General features: G+C 39.0%; 3 protein-coding genes across 3 annotated transcripts in view; 1 reads left to right on the forward strand and 2 right to left on the reverse strand.

The window, feature by feature from the left end:
- The window catches only part of LOC144638812 (uncharacterized), a 119,997-nt gene that overhangs the window by 10,752 nt on the left and 82,160 nt on the right, over positions 1–27,085 (forward strand). The gene's annotated exons all lie outside the window — the stretch shown is intronic.
- Positions 1,165–8,459, reverse strand: LOC144638829 (uncharacterized). Its single transcript, XM_078498111.1, has 9 exons — positions 8,346–8,459; positions 7,318–7,632; positions 5,633–6,027; positions 4,810–4,904; positions 3,777–3,951; positions 2,927–2,996; positions 2,476–2,756; positions 1,721–1,877; positions 1,165–1,589 (listed from the first exon to the last, which is right to left on the reverse strand). Exons 1-9 carry the CDS (start codon positions 8,404–8,406, stop codon positions 1,411–1,413), a joined length of 1,728 nt encoding a protein of 575 aa, XP_078354237.1. The 5' UTR covers positions 8,407–8,459; the 3' UTR covers positions 1,165–1,410.
- The window catches only part of LOC144637605 (uncharacterized), a 28,557-nt gene continuing 9,913 nt past the window's right edge, over positions 8,442–27,085 (reverse strand). Inside the window, exons 7-19 of the mRNA XM_078496667.1 lie at positions 23,922–24,262; positions 17,332–17,470; positions 16,209–16,577; positions 15,002–15,318; positions 14,634–14,787; positions 13,208–13,594; positions 12,577–12,882; positions 11,456–11,848; positions 10,502–10,803; positions 9,990–10,143; positions 9,020–9,319; positions 8,518–8,609; positions 8,442–8,468 (exon numbers count right to left, since the gene is read on the reverse strand). Coding sequence (XP_078352793.1) covers positions 8,442–8,468; positions 8,518–8,609; positions 9,020–9,319; positions 9,990–10,143; positions 10,502–10,803; positions 11,456–11,848; positions 12,577–12,882; positions 13,208–13,594; positions 14,634–14,787; positions 15,002–15,318; positions 16,209–16,577; positions 17,332–17,470; positions 23,922–24,262 — 3,281 coding nt within the window. The remainder of the gene's footprint in view (positions 8,469–8,517; positions 8,610–9,019; positions 9,320–9,989; positions 10,144–10,501; positions 10,804–11,455; positions 11,849–12,576; positions 12,883–13,207; positions 13,595–14,633; positions 14,788–15,001; positions 15,319–16,208; positions 16,578–17,331; positions 17,471–23,921; positions 24,263–27,085) is intronic.

A 27,085-nucleotide genomic window follows, 5' to 3' on the forward strand; every position in this document is an offset into this window, starting at 1 on the left:
ACGCTTTTCAGATATGATGAAATAGAAAGCAATTTGAAACGTTCCTTAGCACTACCCTTATGTGATGAGATCAAGACTTATCTAGCAAGTGGAAACTTGGGAGCCTTCTAAACTAGCCAGATGACTGACAAACTCACAGTGGCCTGCGCCGTAAGAAACAAGAGGAATGAGTAAAAACTGGCGCAGTTCCTTCCTAAGAAATGTTATAATTAATTTTAGGTGCTGTAAAATACACATAACTAGAGCAGAAAGTGAAGAAGAAAGCATTTTCGAGAGTCTTGATCCAAAAAAAACTTCCTCGGCGGACCTCCACCGCCCCTAGCCCACCTCGAAAAGCTTCCCTAGCTTACTGGCAGATTGACCATGCCTACAACTATTCAAAAAGCTGGCTACGCCCCTCTGCCAAGAGTCAGTCACGTGGTCAGAAAAACCTCCAAAGGGAATGTGCGTCATCTTTTGTTGTTTATTATTACTCGATGCGTTCCCTGGCCTGAAAGTTCCCTCGGGTATTTTTGTCGTGAGTTTCCTTAAGAGTCCCCCGTTCGGTTTCAAAATACGCCATCCCGTGCGTTTTCCCAAGGATACCCGGTGGGTTCCTTCGTACAACTCCCGTGCATTCAATGTGCCCCATCAACTACAAGCAGCTTCTTTTATGGCTATTGGGGAAGGCGGGGTTACCCAGTAAATAAGTACATATAAAAATTATTTCTTTCCATCTTCCTCCCCCTCTACTAAAATGTTGTATTATTTGATTCACTTGTACCCCTCCTGTACCCCATTTGTACCCCTCTTGTGTCCCCTCTGTACCCCTATTGTACCCCTCTTGTGTCCCCTCTGTACCCCTATTGTACCCCCTCTGTACTCCTTATGTACCCCCTCTGCACCCCTCTCATACACTTTATTAATTTTTTAGGGCAAGAAGGGCAGCAAGGGCACTGAGGGCAGAAAGGGTACTAAATTGTGATGTGTTTTTCCTGGAAGCGTGCGTGTGGATCTCGCGTGGAGTTCGCGCGCGAAGTTAGACAAGAAATATGCCAGGTTTATATATCAAACTATATTTATTACCACACTCATTACCGTTTTAAAGAGACTGTAATTTAGATCAGCATGACAAACAAATAATCAACTTGTTAGTTAATTTGTAAATAGTTTTATTGAATAGGCGCTTGCGCTTATGGTCCGCGCTCTGAGCTTTTTGTCTTATTTTATTTCTTGTTGTTGCTCGAAGGAACTTAGAAAATTTTTCGTTCAATGCTAAAGCGTAACATGGCGCGTGCAGATTCGAGGCGTTTTCAGCATCTAATGTGCCTTTTTACATATTTGACAAAAATTTAAGAACATGCAACGATATTTTCAAAATATGTGTTGTTTCCCCTTGTGCTTATTAAAGTGCATTTTTTCGATCTTCTGTTAAGGTTTGTATGTAAGTGGTTCACGCCTTACAGGTTCCCTTATGTCTATCGGTGCGTGTTTAGCAAGTTCTGCTTTGTGTTTCTCACGTATTCGACGGTACGTTTTAGAGAAATTCTGATAAAACTTTTCCACAGATTCTGTGATATCCTTCTTCATGATGCCACATCGGCATGTTCCTGAAATGAAATATATGGTTCAGTAAAGGTTTTGGACGCCAGCCGGCCGGCCAGCAAGACACCTAAATTAATTAGCATTCACGTGTACAATGTATTAAGTATCTACATAGCTGATAACCAATCCAACATACCTTCGTCACCAGTTTCACCACAAAGCTGTTTGAAGCAAAAGGCCTGGTAAAACAGACCACATGCGGCGGCAATAAACAAGAGAGCAGCACTGATGACTATGGTGTTGAGAAAGTAAGGACTAGTTGGTTCAAAGAACAATGCTGAATTCGAGTCAACCTGGAGCATAAGAGTAAAAAATAATGTGAGAGAATAAAGAGAAGAGAGCATGTTTTACTTGAGGAGTCCAATTCGAGCTCTATCATTTTTCTGCTTTAGAGTTTAGCTAGTGACGGATCCTTGTTGAGACGATTTTCCCCATTAAATAAATTCCAATTTAAGTTGGCTTCCGCCTAGCAATCGAGCAATAAAGGTAAAAATAAAGTTACCAAAGAGACCTCATTGCATGATAGCAGTTTAAGTACAGCTAAAAAAAGCCAGCCAAAACTTTAGCTCTCAAGCTGACACCGCGCGAAAAAAAAAGAATTTTAAATTATCTATATTTCAGTCGGACGTTTCACGCCAGAATTTAATTACGGGGTCTCTAAGACAAACGAATTTCAGTAAGATCTTTTAAATAGTATATAAAATGTTGCCGTGCTATGAGCAGATTTTTGGTACTTTATTTATGCAGTCATTGCTTGAACTGTGGAATCCGTTTTAAACTTGATAAACATGGTAATTGATAACAGGCGTGACACTTAGTAACTGTTTCAAATTCTATCCACCAGTTTTCTTAACAGTAACTTAATACTTGTAGAGAGAAGTTTTATCTCACCTCAGACTGCTCCATGCCGTCGTTCTCTTGTAGTAAATATTCCGTCTGAACGTTTTTCTTCACTATCAAGTTCTTCATCTCGTTTGCTAATTTAGACACACTTTTACCTTCGAGTAAGACTCCATGAGTAATTTCTGCTTCGAGAAAATCCGTGACTTCAAACCAGGAGTCGTTGAACAAGTCTTTTCTTTTGACGGGAACATACATCTCCAGCAACACTGAAGTTATATTACCGTCTTGTAGAGCTTTTATCATTGAGTTTAAATCCGGGAACGTGGATCCTGCATGAATGAAAGTAAAGTCACGTGATATGGCGATAGAATGCGCACTGCGTTGAAACAGTTTCTTTCTTGAAACAGTTCTTTTCGGTAACTGTAAGAATTCTCGCTTATCAATAAATTATCAAAGAATTCTCGTTTATCAATGAGAATATGACAAATCCTTCACTCACCGATTTCTATCTTGTTTCGGAATTTTTTAACCGCCATCTGGTGTTCGGAAGAGTTAGCGACCACTGCAATCTATAAGGAAAGTAAACTAATCATATTCTGCTCAACAAAACTGTCTCGTAACTAGTTTTTTTATAAAAATCGGGGGTTTCAAAATATTTTGAAGTAGACGTCAGCAACTAGAAGAGTGGGCGGCTGTGACAATGCCGAGCTTGTTTGTCACAAGGCAAGCTGATTACTATGAAAGAGTAACAGGGTACACATAATCAATAAGCCAGCTGAACTGCAGCAGTTGCCGACTTGTTTTGAAAACCAAAGTTTCATGACTGTTGGGTGACATGACATGACATTTAAGGGAGGCAGCGTGGCCGAGTGGTTTAGGGCGCTGGTGTTGTAACCCGGAGGTCCAGGTTTAAAACCTCCACCCTGGCACTAGCTGGATTTGTTTTCGTTCGTCCTGAGTTCAAATCCTCGGTCACGCTTTGTATATAGCCAACTCGTCTGCCTCCTGCCAGTTGGAATTTTTTATCATGTTATGTCCATTTAGAATATTTGTTTCCTCTCTTTCAGTGGAATGCCTGCAAACAAGCTATCTCGAAGCTAAGTGCATGACCACTAAAAACAACATTTACATTTTACATTTACATTAGCTCTGGTATGCATGTTTTTCTCAGACAAGCTACTTTCACCTCGAAGCCTCGCTTTGAAAGTGCAGTTTGAAAATTTTGTCATGAACTATTTCCAAGAGCAGCAAAGATAAAAAGAATACGAACGTAAAAACAGTATGAATATGCGAGAGGTTTGAGGATGAATTTGAGCCACAAACGTAATCATGCATAATGTCCATAATACCTTGCTGTCAGCAGCACCTGTGGGACTCACACCATTTGAATTCATTGAAATGACTGTAACAGTGAGCACTGATGCCAATGATCCCATGAAGATAGCGAAAATAACGAGTCCAATAAGAAACCAGGCCATTGCAAATATCTTGGCTGGCATGGATTTTGGACAGCGATCACCGTACCTGTGTAAAAAAATAAATTCCTTTTTCCCATGTTTAACAATTGCTGATTGCTGATACAGTTTGCAACATGTAAGAGCTGATAATTTTTTAGAAGCAGCGAACTCCCATTGTAATGATCAACGAGTCAATTTTTTAACATATTTTTTGTCCCAGTTTGTAGGTTTTCTTAAAGTAAGCGACTTTGAACGGCTAAAAACAGACTCAAAACAGACGTGTATTCATTGTGCATGGCCGTTCAGCTCCATTATCTGAGAATTACTGGTGTCAGGTTTCATCGACTCTCCATATAAAGGCGGACACCTCTCTAAGACGGACAGTTAGGGCAGGTCCCGAAAGTGTCCGTCTTAGAGAGAGTTGACTATATTAACAAATATAGTGAGGCTGCCAACACATATAGTTACGCTCTTCAGGAAGTCACTTTTTTTCTGTCATCAGTTCATAACATATATATCCTGCGATGTATGCAGTATGCCATATGTGGGAGTGTGCTTACTAAAGACTTGTCCTACAACGCTGCACAACAACAACGAAATGTGATTTTTTTGGTTTACAATTTGCTAAATACTAAAACAATAATCCTGCTTAATCTTGCGGAGTATCTTCTGATTTGAGCGAACTCGGTATACGGCCTCGTCAGCTAGGGTTAGCTGTAGGTATCAGGCGATATTCTGCTCGATTTTGCAGGATGTTTGTCACAAGAAGGCAACAAAACCCGAGCCAACTACCAGAAACTGAGAACGAACAGTATGAAGAAGACATTTGGGACCGTCCAAGGCACTCGCTTAAAAGATGTAGATTATTTCGTTTATTACTGCAAGGAGGTGGTAATTCTGGTTCCGTTCTGTAATTTTAACTCACCCCACTGTGGAAAAGGTAATAACAGACCACCAGAGGCCTTCACCAACTCCCTTGAAAAACGTTCGGGGGAAATGTTCCTGATTGGTTCTGGAGTCCTGCGTGCCAAAAAAATAACTTCAGTTATGCACCGACAATAAGCCAATACACTGTAGAGTAATACAATCCATTGAATTTGATCGCCCACATGGGTCACTTTCACTACTCAAAATTATATACAACCTTTTCACCTTCCGAGACAAACCTCATCAATCAGTGCAGTTTTAAGAGAATAAGACCATTCAAATGAAAGCTGTTGAGCAATACTTTTCGGTCGCTAGTGGTGGATATCTGATTCACCTCGCCGCTTCGCGGTTCGGTAAATATCCACCACTAGCCACCTCTACTTTGGTAAAGTTGTTAACTATACTGTACAAACTGGCACCTTTCAAGTCTTTAGAAGAAACTACCACGTATAACCATTCAAATGAAAGCTATTTAGCAGTACATTCATGTGGTTTTGTTAATTATGCTGTACAAGGGTGTTTCTAGCTTATAGGTAGGAGTATAGATTCCTAGTGTATGCCCATTCAAATTCATGTTATTTAGTAGTACGTTTAGAAGAAATGATTGTCTAAAATTTGGCACGACTTGGAATGCAAGTCAGTCAATCAATCAATACAATCTTTATTCAGTGATCAGAATGCACGCTTAGCTAAAAAGCTAGTTAGCAGGTACGTACACCATGAAATAAAAATACAAAAAGAAAAAGAAAACTTCTTTGGAAGTGAATAAATTAAGTTAAGCTATAATATACATGAATCATATAGTAATCGTATTAGCTCACCAGAATCCAAATGATAATTCCCGCTAGAAGAGCTGTTACCAATGTGAGAACGAAAATTGGCCAAAACTCAAAAATGGAGTTTGCCATAACTTTTGTTAGCAAACCGCTGTCAGTGCTTTTCTTCTGAATAACCACAATACCAGGAACAGTTATAACCGGAATGAACTTGCTGTAGTCTGTGTCACCATAGGCCTGGGTCTTGATGACTGGAAAGGACACATGGTCTCCCTTGGAGCTGCTGGAGGAGACTAACTTCGTGTCATTGTGTTCTTCACATGTACCGCACGTGGTGGTCACAAGGTCACTGATGATACTTGTGAGCGAGTTAAATCCTGATGATTCTAAGGGACTTTGAACTACGGAGACACTTAAATGCTCCGTGCATCGACAAGTTTCTGAGAAGAATTCAAATTGTCGTTAGTTAGAAAGCAAGAAACTGAAGACAATGGAAAATAAATTATTTAATTAAGATATAACTGTTACAACACAATTAGATTTTATTCCATATGTCCTTTAAATACTAGAGCATTTCTTTTTTTGTTAAATTATAACTGCTGACCTATCTCACCCTTCAGCGCTAACCCTGGCTTTGAACTGGTCACGATCTTCCTGAACTCTCATTTGAATTTTTTTAGAGCCGGCGTTTCCAAAGTAAAGGCCCTAGCGAATATCTCTATTGTCATTTGAATACACGTGCAAATAATTTTTAATCACGTTTTTGTTAATTATTGGTCTTGCGAACAGTTCGTGGTTGCCTTTTACGACTATTTTTTCGTCTAGTGTGCATTTAAGGACGTTCGCGCTAATTTTTTATGCGCATCCCTACTGCGCACGTATTTCATGTCGCAACGTCATGCCACGTCATACTTTGAGCGCACGCGCTGAGTAAAATTTCTAAAAACATTTAGGTTGGGTTGCCGCTCCGCTAGCTTCGTTTGCAATTTGCTCTCTAAAATGGTCGGTGACCCCTACTTTTTTCTTAACGGATCACTTTTGTTAATCAGTATCTACGTTTTGCGAGAAAATGAAAAAATCTATCGAGTGGAAGTTGATTTTGTTGACACACTGACGGTTTGAATTCTGCTTTTTGAGCTTTCCTTTTTGCCGTACGACAGTTTTAAATACGTTTCTTCTGGGTTTGGTATTACCAAAAAGATAGCAAAACTAGGAATGATTTACGAAACAGACGCACTTCTACAAAATGTGACTAAGATCGTTAGCCTTCGTTAACTCATCTTCGATATATTTAACTTTAAACCCTGTAAACCATACTGAATTACTTGCGCCAATTTTTCAAAATCAGGGTAGTTTTCCACACGCTTTCTCTCTGAAACGAAGTCGGTGACCCCAACTTTTTTTGCATTCTGACACAAGTAACTCATTATCTGACCGCAGCAAAAAATTAAAAAATCTATCGAGTAGAAAATTTTAGCGCGAACGTCCTTAAGTCAGCTTTTAGACAACTTGTCCGTCTAGACGACAAAATCGTCTTCCTGGAGGACCAAATCGACGGACAAAAAGAGACGACTTTTAGGCCCAAAATCGTGTTCGTCCCGCTTTCACACTAGGACGACTTGTCCGTCTCAGATGATTTGTCCGTCTTCTAGTGTGGAAGCGACCAATGAGTTTTGATGCAAGGAGCTAGATACATAGATATTATATTTTTTGTTCATATTAGTTAATACCTCCATATACAGGTTCACTAAAGTTTCCTATCCCGTCAGTTGTTAGAACTGCCACTTGAATCTTGTACATTGTATAAGAAGTCAGATTGGTGAGAAGTATTTCATTTACATCAGCACAAGCTATCGCCGTATAATTTGGCTCAGCAAGTAAGTCCACGATTGGTTCACCTCCGATACGGACGGCTTGATACTTTATGTAAAAACCACCCAAATCTCCACTCAATCTTTCTTTTGTTCCATGTTCCCATGTGACCTTAATTGCGGATAAACTCATAGCGGTTGTAGCAGCTGTTTTAGGTGAACTGGTGTCGGGAGCTGAAAGAAAACAAACGTTACCCATAAATTGGATAACTTTGAACATCAAATAACACAACCCATCCTTACGACATCAAACAGGAACTCGATAACGAACCGACCTTTTCTTTCTCTCAAGCGGAAAGGCTATGTTGATGAAATATGACAGAGAATTATTAAAACCAATAAACGAAACGCACGTCATAGAGCTTCCTGCCTTTCCTTATAGTACAACAGCTGCTTCTGTATTTAAACATCTTTTTCCATCAATGTTGCGTCCAAACGGTAATGGGCTGGGTGGAAGAGGAACTCAGAGGTAAGCATATTTGCTAATTTTTAATTCTGCGACTGATTTCTTGATAGGCTACTTGATAGGAGTTCAGTAACCATGCAGACATACAGATATTTTTGTACCAAAAACTACAAAGCAGGATTTACGAATTTTCGAGAAATTGAGCAAATTTTATCGGAATCCGAGCATGCGAGCAACTGCGATTATTTGCGAGCACGAGCTAGCGAACACTCGTCCAAATTTTGCGAGCAAATCGAGCAAAAGCCAAATTTTTGCGAGCATATTAATGGGGTCTTTAATATTTTAAGGAAAATTTGATACCCCTTATATTCCTGATTAAGACATAATAATGGAAGACAGTTTTGCCAAATGCAAACAATAATAATATTATTGATACCCTTACTCTGACTAATGACCAAAAGAAGACAAAAGCTGAACTTACCAAAATTAATTTTTGTACAATTAGTCAGTGGACCAATCCCATTTTTGTTAATAACAGCCATTTGAATACACGTGTCACTCGACAAGTTTATATTCTTTAGCTCGATTGACGAAAAACACGGAGCTACAAACCAGACACCATCAGATCCATTTACAAGCACTGTGTATCCTACAAGCTCTCCATCGGGGACTGGGTCCCAGGATAAAATAACAGTGCTGTAATCAGGGCTGAACGCTGAGATGTTGGTAGGGACCGCTGATGGTACTGCAGATTCAATGCATTAACACCGTTTGGTATAACAAGAAGTCATTTTCGATCGCCAACACCTTTACAATACCATTCTTTGAAAAACAAGAGTACTTTGAAAAATTAAACAGCTTGAAGCAAAAATTAAAAGAAAATGACAAAAGAATATAGAATAGTACTTACACAAAAGAGCAAGGATGCTTAGAATGAAATTGAATTAATTAATGTAAGATTGATTTTTGCTCCGTCAAAACAAGAATTAAAGTATTAAAATTACGTTTAGCAAAAAAATATCAGTGACTTTGATTGCAATTAAAATTATTATAGTTTGTGCTCACGAGCTCAATTTATGTTGTTTTAATTATTTTTTCCTACCAATCACCACTAACTTGCTTATTATCAAATATTTTTATCTTTCATGTTATTACCGCATTCATCGGTCATCGCTGTCGTGCAGCGACCATAGGACCCAGTCCCGTAACTGCTGACTGTCTGCACGGACAAACAGTACTCAGTACAAGCATCCAAGCCTGTCAACACAACTGTCACAGTTCCTGGAGGAAACGCCTTTGTTTGGTATGACGGAATCGTTTCGTTTTTCCAGAAACGAACATTGTACCCAGTAATTTCATACGCGGCATAGTATGGTTGCGGAGGAGTGAAACTAAACTGTATGGAAGTTCCGTTAACGCTAGGTGCGTCGTGAATTTTCGGTGCTCTTGTTGGCGCTGAAAAGATAATAACAGTAAAGCATTAAATTAGTTATTAATAAATAAGAATAAATGGATATCGTATATAAAACCAGCAGGGGGTGGTCTTGGTTGAAAAATAAACTTACAATTGTTTTGTTTTTAAAACACACACTTACGCACAAACACACAGGAAAGCAAAACAATTAAATAAGTGAAGTATTATTATATTGGACAAGAACATTGCTGTTGAGATACTGTCTTTTAAGACAGTCAAGTCAATCGTCCTTTCAGAAGGTATGCCAAATACAAAGGACGAATTTTTTAACTTAATATAACATGCTTAAGAATTCTAACTGGCAGGACACGGTTGCTGAATGGACGAAACATAGCCCAAGAACTCGGGCATAAGCTTGCTAAGTAAAAACATAAAACAGAAATAATTAAACGTTCACAGTAATAGGTTCCCGGTAGGGGGGGGGGGGGGGGTACACAAAAAAGTTTTCTACGGGGAGGCTTCGCCCCGAGCTCTAACCCCTTACCCTTTTATATACCATTTTGACAGAAATTGTACCCCGTTTGTATACCTTTTGCTGAAAAAAGGTACCCCTTTCATATACCTGAAAGACATGGCAAAGACTTAAAAACACGACGTTTTCTTGTCATTTTCATGTAGCGCTAAAGAAAGGTTAAGTTACACATTACTGACGTGGAAATGGTTTTGCTGGTATGCCATAGATCTCCAGTCTCATGCAGGGTGACAGATGCCATTCTTTCGGGTAAAACCGAACAAACTGCGCCACTACATCGCCGTTTAAGTAATTCCTCTTTGCACGATGGTAGTTCCCAGCAGTATAAAATTTCTGTGAAACAATAACCAAGGAATTAACAGTTTATATAACAAGAACCGGTAAATATACTGCCTTAATGTACATGTATAACATGATACATTTGTATACCGTTTATGTATCAATGCTTGTGATCAGACCCTTTTCATTAAAATTAAGGTTGTGGTCATTTTAGGTATTAACACGCAAATTCCCCATACCGCAGGAAACTCCTTACTACCTCTCTAAGCCATTTATTGATAGCGAATTTTTTCTATTTCTGCCATCAACTTTCTCCAGGGCAGTTGTGACTGAACGTCCTTAACACTATTTCCGTTAAAAAGAACGTTATAAAACATAACGTTAACGTGTTATTTTAATCATAAGATTTTACCCTCTCGAACTCTGTCCAATGTGTTCCATTCAGTGATAAATGGATGGCGAAACGTGTCACGTGACTTCCATCTACGTGACCTTGTGTCGCTACTGCTATCACGTGGTAAGGAATACCAAGGTCAACTTGAAGGAAAGCATTGGTTAAGTTCAGTGGGCACCAGGCCACGTGCGAGCCCAGCCGAGCAGCCGCTGGAGGATTGGATTCTATGTATGACGATGCTGATATGTTGATGTCTGGCATGGCACCAGTTTCCAGTCCCAGGGCTTTTTCCCAGCAATAAGCGTCGTTACGGTAAAACCCTGATAGATAATATAAAAAGACTAAAATTAGTCATGATAATTCATTCAAAAACAGTAGGTGAATGCAGTCCATATAACCTTAAACCCACTATTAAGAGGGGATTTTCAGGAAAGGAGGATTTACTTGTCAATCAGCAGGTAACGGCGTAAAATTTATCGTCTTTGAGGTCAGGATATATAGTATTATCAATTTACAACTGTGACAGTTTAATTTACATGTTATCGAAGACCTGGAAGAAAAAGTTTGAAATATTGTTAGGCTTATGCAGTGGACTTAAATTTCGAAAAAATAAAGCTCTAGAAACAACGTGCAAGTTTAAAATGCTGATCAGATGGTGTCGTTCAGATTATATTTCTCCCAATTGCAAGTAAAAACATTATGCACAATCGAATGTCGAGAAACGCCGACACTCTTTTATAGTATTTGATTACCACTTTTCAACTAAAACCAGATGACCGAAATACACAAATTTTTGAGTTGATTAGCTTTGAGCTAAAACTTCAGAGCGGTGACTGAAAGAATTTCTTTAAAAAAAACTAATGGCATTGGCCAAGAGAGGATTGCTTTGGTAGAAAAGGAATTATGAAAGCATATGCGGATAAAATCAAATAAACCCCTCCCTTTCAAAAAAGACCTTCATGACCGTCATACCTTTTCTCTTGCAGATGTAAGGTAAAGATTGTAAACAGTTTACAACATTCCAGTGACCTTGCACACTTGCACTCTTCGCCACACAAGCAATTCCATTTGGAATACCCTCTGTCGGGTTTTCGTACCAGTTAGTATAATCAAGATAATGCCCGTTACTCCAGTTCGGAAATCTTTCCAAGTTATTCTCATCTTCTATGAGCCCAATAAACACCTCGTTAATTGTGGACCTGATCATTTCTGAGTCAATAAACGCTTCTTCCTCGACGTTTAGTATATACAGCAGGTCTGCGTTACGGTTCAGGCAGTCAATTTCGGCGTTGTACCAGTTTAGAGGATTCTCTTCAAGGATCAGGTAGCAATTCGTTTGGAAGTAAGTCCATCCCGGCAGACAGTCTTAATTAAGAACAAAATAATATAAAACACAAATAACCATTTGATTCTTGAAATACATGACTGATGTGACTATTTTACTTCATTTCTACTGACAACAAAATTCTTTATTATAGTTTGATCCGTTTTTCCAGTAATGTGAAGAAGTCTGTGAATGTTTGATGTCTTTAAGAAAACCAAAAAGCTTAATTTTTTACGGACTGAACGAAAATTTAGTAAGGACTATAGTGAAACGGCAATGAGTCTGGACGTCACACTGACAATTGTCCTGCATTAAACCTGTGTAGCGGAAATAGATAAAATACTCAATAATGGTTGGTAGCCGGCAGCAGCAGAGGACCAGGAGGAGGACCCGGGCTGCCGCTTTGGGCACCTAGTATAGGGGGAGGTAATTCGTAGTCAAAAATAGTTGAAAAAGTTAAAGAAAAACGTCGATCAAAGGAACAATCAGGAATATATAAAGACTTTTTAAAAGAACTAAAACTAACACCAAAAGTGATATATACTAATAATTTACTGGGAGTTACTTTGACAAGGTACATGCATATAGCATTAAAGAATACGTTTCACTTTTAGAGGAAATCATACTTTCAAGCTTGCACCGTTGGGAGTCTAGAAAATACTGCAACTTCGGTTTGATTGGTTAAAATAGATAATGACTGCAGTAAATATGCATCCTTACAGATCTTCCGTATTCCGTTCGTGTTTTTTTTAAAAAAGTATAGCCTTACCTGGAGATGTCGTTACTTTAGTGCAGTTGTTGTGTTCAACATCGCCAAGTTCATTGTAAATGAGAATTTTGACACAATACGTGCTATTTCTCTCCAAGCCAGCGATTGTGTAATTTGTAGTATTCCTTTCAACTGTTATCGTAACTTTAGTTTCATCAAGTACTCCTTGCTCTGTGATGCGTTGGTAAATTATTTTATATCCAGTCAGTTCTATAGCTGACTGACAAGGCAGGCTGTCCCAAGAGATCTCGAAGGAGTGGCTTCCGATGTTGTGTACTTTGATGTCAGTTATTACAGGTGGCCATACTGAAAGAACAACAAATCATATTAAAGGAAATCAGCTGCATGAAATAAACGTGTATTCGGTTTTTCCCTCCTTGAATTATATCACAACTACACCTAAAAAGATCGGATTCCCACACGGCAATCATGTAAAGCTGTTGTAATTAGTTTTAGTTTTTTTCTTAAGCTTAACTAACTGAAATTAACTGACTAGCAGGATCGATTTTTTTGGCTGTTCTAAACATAGTAGCCATGAAATATGCAAAAAAACGTTTTTAGTTTTAATTTTTTTATTCTGAATGTTTATTCTAACTTTTTAACATTTTTCAGTATTGCCTAATCGTCTTACCTTTGGGCATTTCACAAATGAAAGCTCTAATGCTGTTTTCACTAAGATCGTTCAATAGGCCTTGTGTATTCTGCGGAATATCCTTTGACATCACCGTCACATTTCCATCACCAGATGGCTGCCCATCTTGCCATTTACTGATCGTCAGTGGTCGTCCGTTCACCCACGTCCAATTCGCCCCGATTTTTGTCAAACCTATGTGCCATACGCGGGGTTTCGCAATGCAACGTTTTTGAATCTCTTCATTGACAAACTGCCATTCTTCTTCTGTTTCCATGCTTACTAAGTCGCCTCCTTTACTTTTACAGGTATCTCGGTTCTCGTTCCATGTTTTCCCTGACTCCGTAAATGAGTAACAGGAATCCCCAAATAAGACATTTCCGCTTTCTATAAAAATAAGAGAAGGATTTTACTCCATGTAAGAAGCAACGTCAATGAAGCGCCAGTGAAGCTCATGGAAAATTAAAAGTACAATTGCCGGTAGTAAATTCTATAGGAGTCTAATGGCACACAAATGCCGGAGTGCAACCTGGTTTTTGCGGCATAAAAGGACTAAAAATATTAGCATTCTGTCAGGTTTTGACAATAGTTGACAGATACCCATTGATGGTCCTGGAAGAAGCACTGTGGGTTTCAACTGTTTTGTCCGAGAAAACAACACAATGAACCCAGCCAGGGTCACTTGTTCTGGAGCACAACATGCTTACCGTTAGGCCACCACGTGCCCCACCCTTGCAGTGCAATACCCGATTTAACGAAGTTGTTTCGTTTCAATTTACCTCGTCCCAACCGAGGCTCGTAATACTGACATTGAAACAGTTATAATAGTGAAATAACCAGTGCCACAAAGTTTGCTCATTAAACAGAGGTTCGTTTACAAAGCTGTTAGTTTAGTTTAGTTTAGATTTATAGTTTAGTCTAGTCTAGTCTAGTCTAGTCTAGTCTAGTCTAGTCTAGTCTAGTCTAGTCTAGTCTAGTCTAGTCTAGTCTAGTCTAGTCTAGTCTAGTCTAGTCTAGTTTAGCTGTGTTAGCTTTTAGTCTCTATTTTCCTTGTGGAATTGCTTTTCAGTTGTCAATGTACTATAAAGAACTCGAAAGATCTTGGTTTGTTGTGGGATCAAAAGCATTTTAAGCAATCAGGGGAGTGGTAAAGTAGTCTTTGGGCACGGGAATTTTGTCTTGAAGATAATGCTACTAAGCTCTGGCCGTACTGACATGCATATGTTAATAGAACTGACAGGTTAATTAGCAGTGGTTAGTTGTTTGGAGCCAAAACAGTGACCTTTTTACGAGGAAGCCGCGTTATCGAGCTAAATATTCGAAAAAGAATGCCAAAGACAATAGCTGATAGTCTGTATATCAGCTGTTTTCATGCTTATAACATTCTCCATGGGATTTCCTGATATTATTACGTCACTCAACTTACCAATCTCGGCAAAAGGAACATGGCCGTACAACTCAATGCGCATGCACGGCATGTGTGTCCACTTCGTTGGCCAAATACGAACATATCTTGCATAAACTCGTTCAGCAAAGATATTCTTTCGTACTGTGTAGCTGTCGAAATTGCCAATTAAATGCTAGAAAATAATACAGAAAATATTTCAGTAGATTTTCATAACATTTTAGTAGGTTTAGCGTTACAGTAGAATAGGACGCGTATGGGAAAAAGATTACCCAGCAGACACTGTGGTCTAACGGTTGGTTTGGGAAAAACATGCAAAGGAGGATTATTAAAGGTGATTTTTTATTATCGTTTTGTAATGATGTTGGGTGTGCAATTATTGAACATACCTTGCCACCTGTTATATCGCGATAAAAGTCCCAGTTGGAACCGTCTTTTGAGATTTCCACTTTGTACTCTTCAACAAACGAGCTGGAATTGCTTGAATAACCTTGTGTTGCTACAGCGCAAACGATGTAAGTTGTGTTCAAGTCAACTTGAAGGTATGAAGGTAAAACCGACTGCGCACACCAGGCTTGTTCATGGTTTAGGCGACCCTTGTGAGCTTCAAATCCACTTTCAGATGAATTAGATGTGATTTTGCTGTCCACTATGCGCCCTATCTCTATACCAATCGCTTCGTCTTCGCATGGCAGAGGTTTAAAACCTGAGTTTTGACACAAAAGGAAAGTTTGTATCCACACTGAATATTTAGATGCACAATTTTTTTAATGGCAAACGCTGCTACGACCTACTTCAGTGCAAATACAATCTATATTTTATCTTTTCAATGAAGGAAAAGATCTAGATGGTTTTAAATATTCCAGATGAACACGACATGGGACGGATCTAGGGGGAGGGTGCAGGGGCTGCGCACCCTCTCTTCCCTGAGATCACCGCGGCTTTCTAATACAACTGGTATTCTGCAAAATTTCAGTTACGCCATTCCTAAGTGGTGCACCCCCTCCTAAGAAAAATCCTGTATCCGCCCCTCCAGCTGGTGTGAGACTAACTAGCTGTAGGCTACTTACATGTCGACGTCGTGACCAAAGGAGTTGTTTTCAGGACTACCGAAAACATATCAGCTAGTAGTAGGATGGAGAATTTGAGCCTTAAAACTCCGGATAAAAGTCAAACGCCCTTAGGGAAGTGGTCATAACAAGTGCATGAAGCTTGCATTGCTGGAGAATTGGTACTGGGAGGATTGAATCTCTTTCTTATTTTCTACTCCTGATAAAGTGGTGGCAATACAAACAAGACACCATCTTTTAAGATGGGGAAAGGGTGGGGTGTAGATGAAGAGACCACCTGTCTTTTTGCACAGGGGTGGGTCCTGTCTGAGTACAACAATTTTGACCATTTCCCTTAATCAACTGGCAACTCTGCCTCCATAATGATATCAACATCTTGATTGCGGCCTTATGCGCCTGCTGGCGCGATGAGTCATGATGATTGAAGTAAACAAAACATGATAGAATTAAGACAAGACAGCAACATCGCTATTTTGATCTGGGATTAGGAGTGTTTTATAGCATAGTTTGATAAGACTTTTCTCACCTCTTTTCTTACAGACGTAAGGTCTCAGTCGAGAACACTTCTTATCTGACCAGTCTCCATCGTTGGACACTACGCAGTTTGAAACATCGCCTTTACTTGTATCTTCTTCCCTAAAACTTGAGAAGTTATAAGGTGTTCCATCACTCCACTGAAATACTCCTTCCTGTGCCTTATCGTTCAATCCTATCCAATGGCCCCCTTCACCAGGGATTAAGGTTGTGTTTATAAAGCTGTTCTCAGCACTGCTGGTTATGGACACCAGGTCAGAGTGTAAATCAAGGCATTCCTTTCTGGCGTCTTCCCAGCTAACTATCCTTCGAGAAGCTTTATAGCAGAAGCTTTCATATCGAGTCCATTCTGTTGAACACTCTGTAATTGTCAAGAATAAACAGTTGTCAGTAGTGTAACAGCCCTTATAAACTTGTAGTTGTACTGGTCCTCTAGTTTAACAGTTTGCTATTGTTTTTGGGCAAGAAGTTGGCACATAAAGGAGACTTTATAGGGTCGAATAGAGGAGGTGTGTGACTGAGTGGCCGGAGTCTTGAGGCGTTTTGCTTTGAGCCCAGAGTCCCAAAAACTTTGTAAAAAGTCATCTGTCTATTTCTTGGAAACAATAGAGAGGGAAGAATATCCTAAAACATCGTTTCAAAAAACACTCATGAAACCAACTCCTGACTTTAATTTTTTTCTGTAAAGCTTCTCAACCATTTATTTATGTCACTGATAATGCAGAGACCAACCTTTCGATCTAAGCCTAGTAATGGATGTAAAAAAAACTTCGTTTGGTACTGAGTATATAAAGACAAACAATATTATCAGTCATTCCACGAAAATTGAGTAGTACACGGACTTTTAACCAACGAGGCACGCAGAGTGCAGTTGTTGCTTTCTTCATATCGAAAAGCGATGTTAATTAGAGTAATTGTTTTGCATACAGGTTTTGAGTTACCAACAGAACTATCACCATAAAAAGAAATATTGTCACATGTATTTCGTGCGACTGTTCTACTTAAAGGATATGAGATGATAACTGACAAGTAGCTAACCAATCATAGCGCACGCTTGGTCATATCTAACGGTCACGTTTATAATAATATCGAACACGTTATATTTTTAACGTTACCTTGACAACCATAAAGTTCTACCCTCATCGATATGCGGTCATACCAAGTAACTGGTACAAAACGAATATAACGAGCCCTGATTGGTGGGTTCAGCTCATGAGAAACAACAGTGTCGCGGTCTTCGTTTCCAGCAAATTCCTAAAACATAAAACATATGGAAAACGGCCCGTCAAACGAGGACGATTAGCTTATTTAGCAGCTAACTTCCGGTTTTGCTGGCATGAATTTTGTTAGAGTTAAAAGTGTAATGTGCAACAAGTTACCCTGGGTGCCAGAGGTTGCAATAAAAATAAAAAATACAGCAGAAAACTACTACTGAAAATAAACTGTTTCGCAATGTCTACAATTATTAAATTCTCATGGACAGTCTGCGTTTATGCTGAAAGTTTCTTGTGGTGAAAGTAAAATGAATATTTAAAAAAATTAAAAAAGACAGAGAAAGAACTATTTCGCAGTGTTCACAGTTTTTAAACTCTAGATCTCGTGGATTTTCGGCATAAATGCTGAAAGTTTCTTGGGTTGAACTGAGAAGAATGACTATTTCATAAAATTGAGAGAAATGTTTGCATTTGGTTTCGGTATTTCGCTACACATGTGACCGCTGTACAGTTTTACCTTGTCCGTGGTCTGTCCTTGCTCGATGTAATACCGGAAGGACACTTCATCGTTACTGTACTGCAGTTTGTACTTGGTTACCCACTGGGTGTCGTCTTCATTCCTTCCTTGCGTTGCTACGCCCGTTACTCTAAAGTACTGACCACCCAGATCAATCTGGAGCCATTGATTGGCATCATTTGTGGCAGCTGACCAAGCTCCTGCTGTATTTCCCGTTTGTTGAAAGTTCAGTCTGCCCTGCTTGGCGGCATGATTTTCACTCCATTCTGAAGAGGCAGTAATTTGAGCGTCCCGGATTGCTCCGCTTTCTATACCGACGGCGTCTTGACATTCTAAAAGCCAGGTTTATGGAACAATGTTAGTAAAACTTCAGAGCAGTTTTCAATTTAACCAGTGGCAAAAATGAGAGGAGAATTGCTTTGATAAAGTTGCGCTGTATGATTACAACATCCTGAACAACCCAACTTCTAATGCTCAATTATGAGGGGTAGGTTGCAATGATAAATAAATGATTAATTTTTAAAATCTCTTTTCATCGATCTAACCAATTTGATTAAAAGCCAATACCAATCGAGAGCCGGTCACTCGTAACTCGCGGCTTCGATTTGAGGCTCGCACGAGTCCCTTCGCGTCAGACAAGTGTATTAGCCTCAAACTCTCATTGATTCATTGTTTTTTTTTTTTTCATTTGTTGTAACTGGCTATAACGATTGCTTTGGAGTTGGTTTTGCGACATACACTAGAACCTGCTTCATGTTTAACAATTATTCTTTGAAATCGAGGTGAATAGTGGTAGAATATTCACCGAGCCGCGGAGCGGCGAGGTGAATATTCTGCCGCTATTCACCGAGATTTCAAAGAATAATTGTTTTAGTATATACACACGAAGTGATCTCAACAACACTTCGCTTCACACTAAAAGCTAAGTTAGTTTCAAGTAAGCACTTGACTCGAGTGCACTTGGAAATCCCCAGTCGTACTTTGCAAAACTTGGCTTCACACTTGATGACAAAGTATATTAATTGAGGTACAAACTGTCAATCACCTTCAGAATCGCGACAACGCGGCACGCGGCTTTCATTTGGCTTCCATTTCCTATTGGTGAAGAGCGTTCTCAAGTGTGGTGTAGGCCATACTTGGCGGCGTACTTCGGTTTCTTTGAACTACGAAAGTTTCCATGGTCACCAAGTAAAGTTCAAGTAAGTACGGTTTGCCCCTTCACACTCAAAGTAGGTTTCAAGTGCACTTAGATTATACTTACGAGCTCTAGTGTGAAGCCAAGTAACAAGCGATCTCAAAGTTTTAAGAAGGAAACCATTTAAAGTCGATTTAATCGACCTCTCAATTCATGCGTGGAAAACGTACATATAAGCGGCACTAACCGACATGCGCGAAACAGTTTACAGAATCTTCAAACATGGCAAATCAAGTTAATCTTCGATAAAATCCTCGTCACAATCTAGCAAAATGGTCCTTTGACACCACTCAAACCTGCAATCTGATCAAAAACCTGCTTGCAAAACATTTTGACCGTTGAATCAAAGCTTTTGAAGTTCACTTGAATTGAAAATTGAAAGACCAGTTGGCGAAGGATCCACCTGAAAGTTTGGATTATTATAAGCTTACTGAATGTCTGCAGAACTGTGGTGAAAACTGGATGTTTTCTTGCACAAAGACTTTTTCCTGAATATTTGTGGAGGATCTTGGTTGAATAACACTTGATGTTGCTGCCGATAAATCTGCGGTATTCATTTCTGCCGATGCCGGGCGAAGAGCGACTTTACGGTAAGCAATTGTTTATCGTTTTAGTACTCGAGTTGTGTGGACATTGTGCTGCAAATTGCGAAATATGTAGTCTTCTCTTACTTTGAAAACCATCAGGCCCAATTTCTTAGCCTTTTTTTGTCTTTTCTGGTTCAGCATATCATCTTCTTGTATTCTTAGTATTTGCGATTCAGAAACGCCGGCGAAACGCGAGTTTACGCCGGCCATTTTGTTTCAGTTTGGATCAAGCATTATTCACTCCGTAGGAAGTGAATAATGCTCATTAGCCCGAGATAGCGAACCAATCAGATTGCTTGAAACGCCAAGATCACTGAGTGTGTACATACTAAAAATGATTATTTTATGCATTTCCGACAGAGCAGTGCAAAATTGAGCATAATGCTATGGACGTTTTACAACAGACGTAAGCATAGTCCAAAATTATCCAAGGAATGTGACAGCCTCCAGAGTAAACCACCTTTAGCCAATCAAGCTGGAGTTTAATCTTCGGTATTGATGTTCCCATCAGTAGCTTGCCGTTTAGAATTATGGTGGATTTTGAGCCATTTGAGAAGTTGTTGCAAAAAGTCCATTACGGTGCCGACCGTTTCAGGTGTGTTGCTAAATGTGTTTCAGCTAAAAAAAATACGGTAACTCACGAAATATGCGTCGTTATCTCAACCGTTTAACATATATCATTTTGTGTGTTAAGTATTCCCTGCTATATGAAAATAAGTTCTACATGTTTGCAAAATAAATTGCAAGAATCTTATCAATCTTTTAACAAATTTCATTTGGTATGGGTTTTACCTATATGAAACCTGTTTCTTTATAAAACATTGAAGAAGGGCCAAGCCCGAAACATCTGTTCATTTTTAGTCTTTTATGTCACTTAAAGAGTCTTTTCAAATTTTAACAAATGTATACAGAAATAATGCAAAAATAAGCCATGATCTCACGCTTAATTTTGGGACTTGGCTCGATTTCCGCCTTCTCGTGTCCATTTTCCCGTACACGGGCTGGAAATCGAGCCTATTGTGCGGTTCATTCTCTGGGTGGCTTCAGTATTATCAGAGGGAAATTGGCGCTTTAGTACGGTAGAAAAGCTACTCAGGCTCAAATATAGCGTACAGTCTCCCACGCCATCTTGATATATAAGAGGTTCTGAATTTCCTACCTTTTTTCAACGTTGTGACGTTGACGCATGAGCTCAAAGCTCCGTCTCCTACGGTGTAGGCCAGCAACCGAATACAGTAGTAAGTATTGTGTACAAGGTTTGTTACTGCCAATGACGTCACGTGGGCATCTACAACTGACGTGTGTTTTACGACCTGTTCCGCACTTTTTACGTACACTTTGTATTTCTGGATTATACCATTTCGTTCCTGCTCTGGAACCTCTCCCCATGTGATAAATATCGTATCGACTGCTGTTGCAGTGACTGAAATGTTAGCTGGTGGTGCAGAAGGAGCTAAAGGAGAAATGCATTATTAAAGATATGTTATAACATTGACATTTTTTTGAAAAAGATAGACAATCAATCTGTCAATCAATAAATCAATCACATTCTCAAAAAACTTACTCCACTCACTCACTCACCCACTCAATCAATTAAATAATCAATCAAACAATCAAACAATCGATCAGTCAATCAACCAGCCAATCGATAAATCAATCAATTAACAAATATTCAGTCAATCAACAAAAAATCAAACCAGACGTCAATCCATTTTTTTACAAAAGTCATATTGACAATGGCGTCATGACAACACCGAAACGTTAAATTTTATCGTTAGTTTTTGCTTGTCTGTGTCAATCAATACTAGGGGTCATACTAGTTCACTATTTTGGATCGATTTTAAAATGATGCTAGCCCCAGATGAATGGGATGCTTGCCCATCGCAAATTACTTCTCGGCATTCCGTCAGGTTGCCTCAGCAATTCGCCAGTACTCGTTTATACTTCTGGGTGGAGAGAGGCACTGTTAGAGTAAAGTGTCTTGCGCAAGACCCAACAAGCGTAGGGAGCCATTCTATTAGGACCATGCAAGAGCTGCTACCCGACCCGAAGAAGTGGGCAGACAAAGAGTACTTTTATAGGGACAAGTGGAGGAGGAATGTGACTGAGTGACTCGAGACTTGCTTTTTGTACACTTGCTTAAAGTCGCTCTTTTTTGTGTGTGTCCGGATAGGGTTACGCTTAAAAAAAGTAAGAAACCGCGCGCTAAAACCCGCGCGGAATCTATTTGTCCGTGCGTGTTGGCACGCGAAGCGCACTTAATCCACAAATAGCTCGCTCGTTAAGCGATTCGCCGCCATTTTATTTTGCAAGCCCGCGCGCCCCCTTCATTTCTGTATCCAGCGGTCTGCTGGGTAATAAAACGAGCGACTTGGAGTTAGTCTCGGCTTTTTGCTGTGAATCTGGAGCCTAAGGCTTTATTGGAAAAATTATCTGTAGATGAATTGAAAATAATGGAGTTGGAAGAATGTCTGAAATATCATTTTTTATATTCAAGACAAAAAAAATTTCGAAAAAGCGTTTTAACCATTTATGTCACCGATTCGAGGTTGTTGTCAAAAAAAGAATAATCCATAGGAAACCTTTTGATCTAAGTCTGTTAATTAAGTGTGAATGTCTTCAAGAATCAAACAAAATCGAAAAATTGCAACAAAAGTGTGAAAACTCAAAATCACTCAAACTCTGGCTATAAATAGCCGTATTGAGTTAGTCAATGCTATGAGGTTTATTCCTCAAATGTAAAATTTTGCTTTTGGAGAAAATGGCGATAATAAATTTCGGAGTCAGACTCTCGACTTGAAATTTAGCCATTTTGGAACAAACCAAAGACATCCAAATGTAGAATAAGGTAATGATAAGTTGATGTCTAAAGCGGTTTGCTTCAAAATGGCTACCGGCACCTTACAAACGACTTATTCACAACGTAAACAAGACCGACAAACGAAACGCCGACAGAACTACTCAATTTGACTAACAATAGACGGAACAGAACAACTTAATTTGACTAACAATAGACGGATCGAAACTGACCAATTACTGTTGACAAACTTTACACGAGTCTTACAGCCAATAACATCACGGCTAAACTGACCAATCAACTTCAACGGACCAGACTTATAGCTTAATAGGGTCAAATGGAGGAGGGCTGTGTCTGGGTGCCTGGCAACTTGAGGCTTTTTGTTGTGAATCTGGAGCCTAATGGTGGAATTCCACTGACGCGTAAGTTTTTACGTGCGTGAAAAAAATTAGAGACAATGTATGAACGGCCTGCGTAAACGTGTACGCAGGCGTTCATACATTGTCTCTAATTTTGTTACGCACGTAAAAAATTACGCGTCAGTGGAAATCCACCATAAGGCTAACTTAAAAAAAATAATTTTTAAATAATAGATGGCGAAGAATGTCCTTCAGTATGGCTTTTAAAAATGTTCAAGAAACCAACTCCTGACAATACAATTTTATTAAAAGGTCAGCTTGTCATGATAAGAATAATACAAAGGCCATCTTTCGATTTAAGTCTCGTTATTAACATCAAGAAACATCGCTTTCCTAATTATTACTTTCATTTTACGATTTTACGATTTTAATTTTTTTTTTACGATTTTACATAGTCGCACATGAACTGTTCAATAACTAGGCGCGCAGAGTCGAGTTGTCTATATAACGGCGAGTATGAATGTAACAACTGTTCAAATTATATAGGCAACCCCTTACTTACTTACCAACAGAGCTATTGCCATTGAAGAAAAAACATTTATTTCCACTGATATTTCGCGGGATTATTCTACTTAAGGACGTTTGGGCGAATATTATATCTAACAGTCCAACGGTCACATTTATAATCTTATAATAATGTTGAACACATTAACTTTTAACGTTACCTTGACAACCATAAAGTTCTACCCTCATTGATATGTGGTTTTTCCAATTCACTGGTACAAAACGAATGTAACGTGCCCTGATTGGTGGGTTCAACTCATGAGAAACAACAGTATCGCTGTCTACATTTCCAGTAAATTCCTAAAACAGTAAGATGGCAAATGTTAGATCAGTATCATACTATCAATCTTGATTATCTTTCCAAATAAACTATATATTTAATTGAAAGAGAATGATGATTCCATTAAATTGTTAAAACTGTTTGCATTTGGCTTCGATATTTTTTGAAAGTTTGACATCCGTGCAACTTTACCTTGTCCGTGGTCTGTCCTTGTTCGATGTAAAATTGGAAGGTCGCTTTATCGTTACTGTACTGCAGTTTATACCTGGTGACCCATTGTTGCACGACCGGTCTGGTGTGATTTCTTCCTTGTGTTGCTACACGCGTTACTGTAAAGTACTGACTACCCAGATCAACCTGCAGCCATTGATTGGCACTATTATGGCGAGCTGTCCAACTTCCCTGTGTACTTTCCGTTTGTCGGAGGTTAAGTCTGCCATGGTTGGCGGCATATGAGCTCTCATATACTGAAGAGGCAGTAATCTGAGCGTCCAATATTGCTCCGCTTTCCATGCCGAGGGCGTCTTGACATTCTGAAAGCCAGGTTTATGAAATCAATAAAAAACGTTGTTATAGCCTCATAGCAGTTTTTAATTCAGTTTGGAAAGTAATTCGGGATTGCTTTGTGTTAACGTTGTTACGCTGTATGATAAACGTCCGCTGACCAACCCAACCATTAGTGCTCAGTTATGAGGGGTAAGTTGCGATGGAAAATAATAATTAATTAATGATTAGTTTTAAAAACTCGCGCCATATACTCAACGAATCAAATAAAAGCCAATACCAATCGTTACTTGGTCACCCACGGTTTACCGTTATCGGACCCAGATGAGTGTATTCGAATTGTCTTGTTATAGTTGGCAATTACGGTTGCTTTAGTTTACGTTTTGGTTTTGGTTGTGCGCGACTTAACTAAAACCAGCCCTAAAGAAATGTTTATGTCATATATAATTCCAGAACCGTCTCTTCAAAATTCCTCAGTTAGCTTTAGAATTCAACACCATTCACTAGACCGTTTACAGGAAATAGTCTTATGGTACAAAATCTATCATGTTGAATTGCATAAGAATGTGACAAGCGTCAAAGCAAAGCAGTGACATATGTACATGTTAGCTTGTGGTGTGAAAGGCGATAAAAGAAATGCATTATTAAAAACATGTTATTACATTGTCAATTTTGTTTAAAAAAGACAATCAATCACTTTCTCAAACACCTACACACCGCTTACTCAATCAATCAATCAATCAATCAATCAATCTATCAATCAATCAGTCAGTCAGTCAGTGAATCAATCACTCAGTCATCAATCAATCAATCAATTAATCCAACAATCCCTTAATTAATCAATCAACGAATCAATCCATCAATCAAAGAATCAGCATTCAATCAATCAATCAATCAATTAACCAATCAACAAATCAATCAATTAACCAATCAACAAATCAATTAATTAACCAATCAACAAATCAATCAATCAATGAACCAAAAATCAATCAATCCAAACATCAATCCAATCTCGATCAATAACAGTTTACTTAGATCAGGATGCTAGCCCTAGGTGGATGGGATGCTAGTCCATCGCAAGTTACGCCCCAGTATTCTGTCAGGTTACCCGAACAATTCACTGGTACAAATTTACAAAACTGGGTAAAGAGAGGCACCGTCAGAGTAAAGTACCTTGTGTATGAACACAACAAGAGTAGCGAGCCATTCATGTGAGACCTTGCGAGAGCTACTTCCCGACTACTTCCCGACTACTTCCCGACTACTTCCCGACTACTTCCCGACGCCATCAAATGGAGGAGGGGTGTGACTGGGTGGCTGGAGACTCGAGACTTTTTGCTGTGAATCCGGAGCCTAAGGCTTTGTAATTAAAAATCATCTTTGAATGAATTGGAAGTAATAGAGTTGAAAGAATATCCTAAAGTATCTTTTTCTAAAAATACTTCAAGAAACCAACTCCTGACATTTACAATTTTCTAAAAAGCCAGTCAAGTGGCGCACACATGGTCATATTCAACGGTCTATTGGAAAGCGTTATTTAATAATATTTTATCGAACACGTTTATTTTCCAACAGTACCTTGACAACCATATAGTTCCACCCTCATTGATATGTGGGTATTCCAAGTCACTGGTACAAAACGAATGTAACGTGCCCTGATTGGTGGGTTCAGCTCATGAACAACAACAGTGTCGCTGTCGACATTTCCAGCAAATTCCTAAAACAGTTAGATGGCAAATATTAAATTAGTATTTTACTTTCAATTTTAATCCTTCCATAATCCATCCTTTCACCTCGTACAGCTGTGAAACGAAGAATAAAAGTTAGACGCGGCTACTTTCTAGTTTTTGCTGGCATGAATGTTACAAGACTTGGAAGCGTATTGTGCAACAGGTTCCAAGAAAAATGACACAAAATAAAGCAAGAAACCAAAATACGTCTCCAAAAAATCTCTTTCACAATGTAAACAATTTTTAAATTCTCATGAAAACATTCGTTGAATAATGCTAAAAGTTTCCATAAGAGCCTTACGTACATGTAAATTCGTATCCCCACCGGGATACAAAAGGGAAGGGTGGATGCTACCCCTTCGGGTTTTCGTTCTATTAATTAGTGCACAGCGTTTTTTTTTCCACTGAGTTGCAATTTAGGGTCTTACTGTCAAACGTAATCATTCCTAAGTAAACATAAGAAACTTCATTTAAAGAAGCTTTAGATCATCGAGTGGCACATCGCGTCATGTGATTTGCTAAAGATGCTCATTACATGCAAATGAAGCAATATTTTCGCCGCAACATGAACAAACATTGATCTAAAATTTCTGCCTGAAACTGACTTGGGTAAACGTTTATAAAAACTTAAAGACGTTTCGACCGAAAAACAGTTCACAATTCTGCGCGTGCTACGCTAGCAAAAGATAGCAAACGACCGCTGCTCGTGATAATGCAAATGACTTTTTTTTCAATAACTGCAGAAATTCTCGCTCGCTTTCATTGTCAATTAGCGGACAGATCACTTGACAGTCACATACTGACGCGTACGCAACGAACGAACGAAAACCGGGAATTTAATTTACTGAGTTGAACGGTGCTAGCGAGCAGCAGCGAACTGTTAAGGTTAAGTGTACAAGCGCTGCAAGAACTTCAGTCAGACAAATAATCTTGCTTGCTACTAGCGAGAGGAGAACACTCAGTAACAGAATAAAAGGTATTTATAAATGTAATTCTTTAAATCAGTTGTTTTACATACACCTCCGTCCGTATTCTTGTCGTTTTTCTGTGTCGGAATTCTTTATAGCCTCCGAAACTTGTTTACGGCTACGTATTGTTTTTGCTGGAAATACTCGTTCGAGT

The sequence above is a fragment of the Oculina patagonica genome, chromosome 14 (assembly GCF_052425735.1).
Source record: "Oculina patagonica isolate OP01 chromosome 14, crgOcupat, whole genome shotgun sequence".
Taxonomy (NCBI): domain Eukaryota; kingdom Metazoa; phylum Cnidaria; class Anthozoa; order Scleractinia; family Oculinidae; genus Oculina; species Oculina patagonica.

Excerpts from the sequence above, each read along its gene's own strand:
- LOC144638829 (XM_078498111.1), bottom strand. The coding sequence starts at position 8,406 with ATGGCTGTTATTAACAAAAATGGGATTGGTCCACTGACTAATTGTACA. Across the intron at positions 7,633-8,345 it reads TTGTACAAAAATTAATTTTG|CTCCCGACACCAGTTCACCT; the intron begins GTAAGTTCAGCT and ends GTTTTCTTTCAG. Across the intron at positions 1,878-2,475 it reads ACGGCATGGAGCAGTCTGAG|GTTGACTCGAATTCAGCATT; the intron begins GTGAGATAAAAC and ends CTTATGCTCCAG.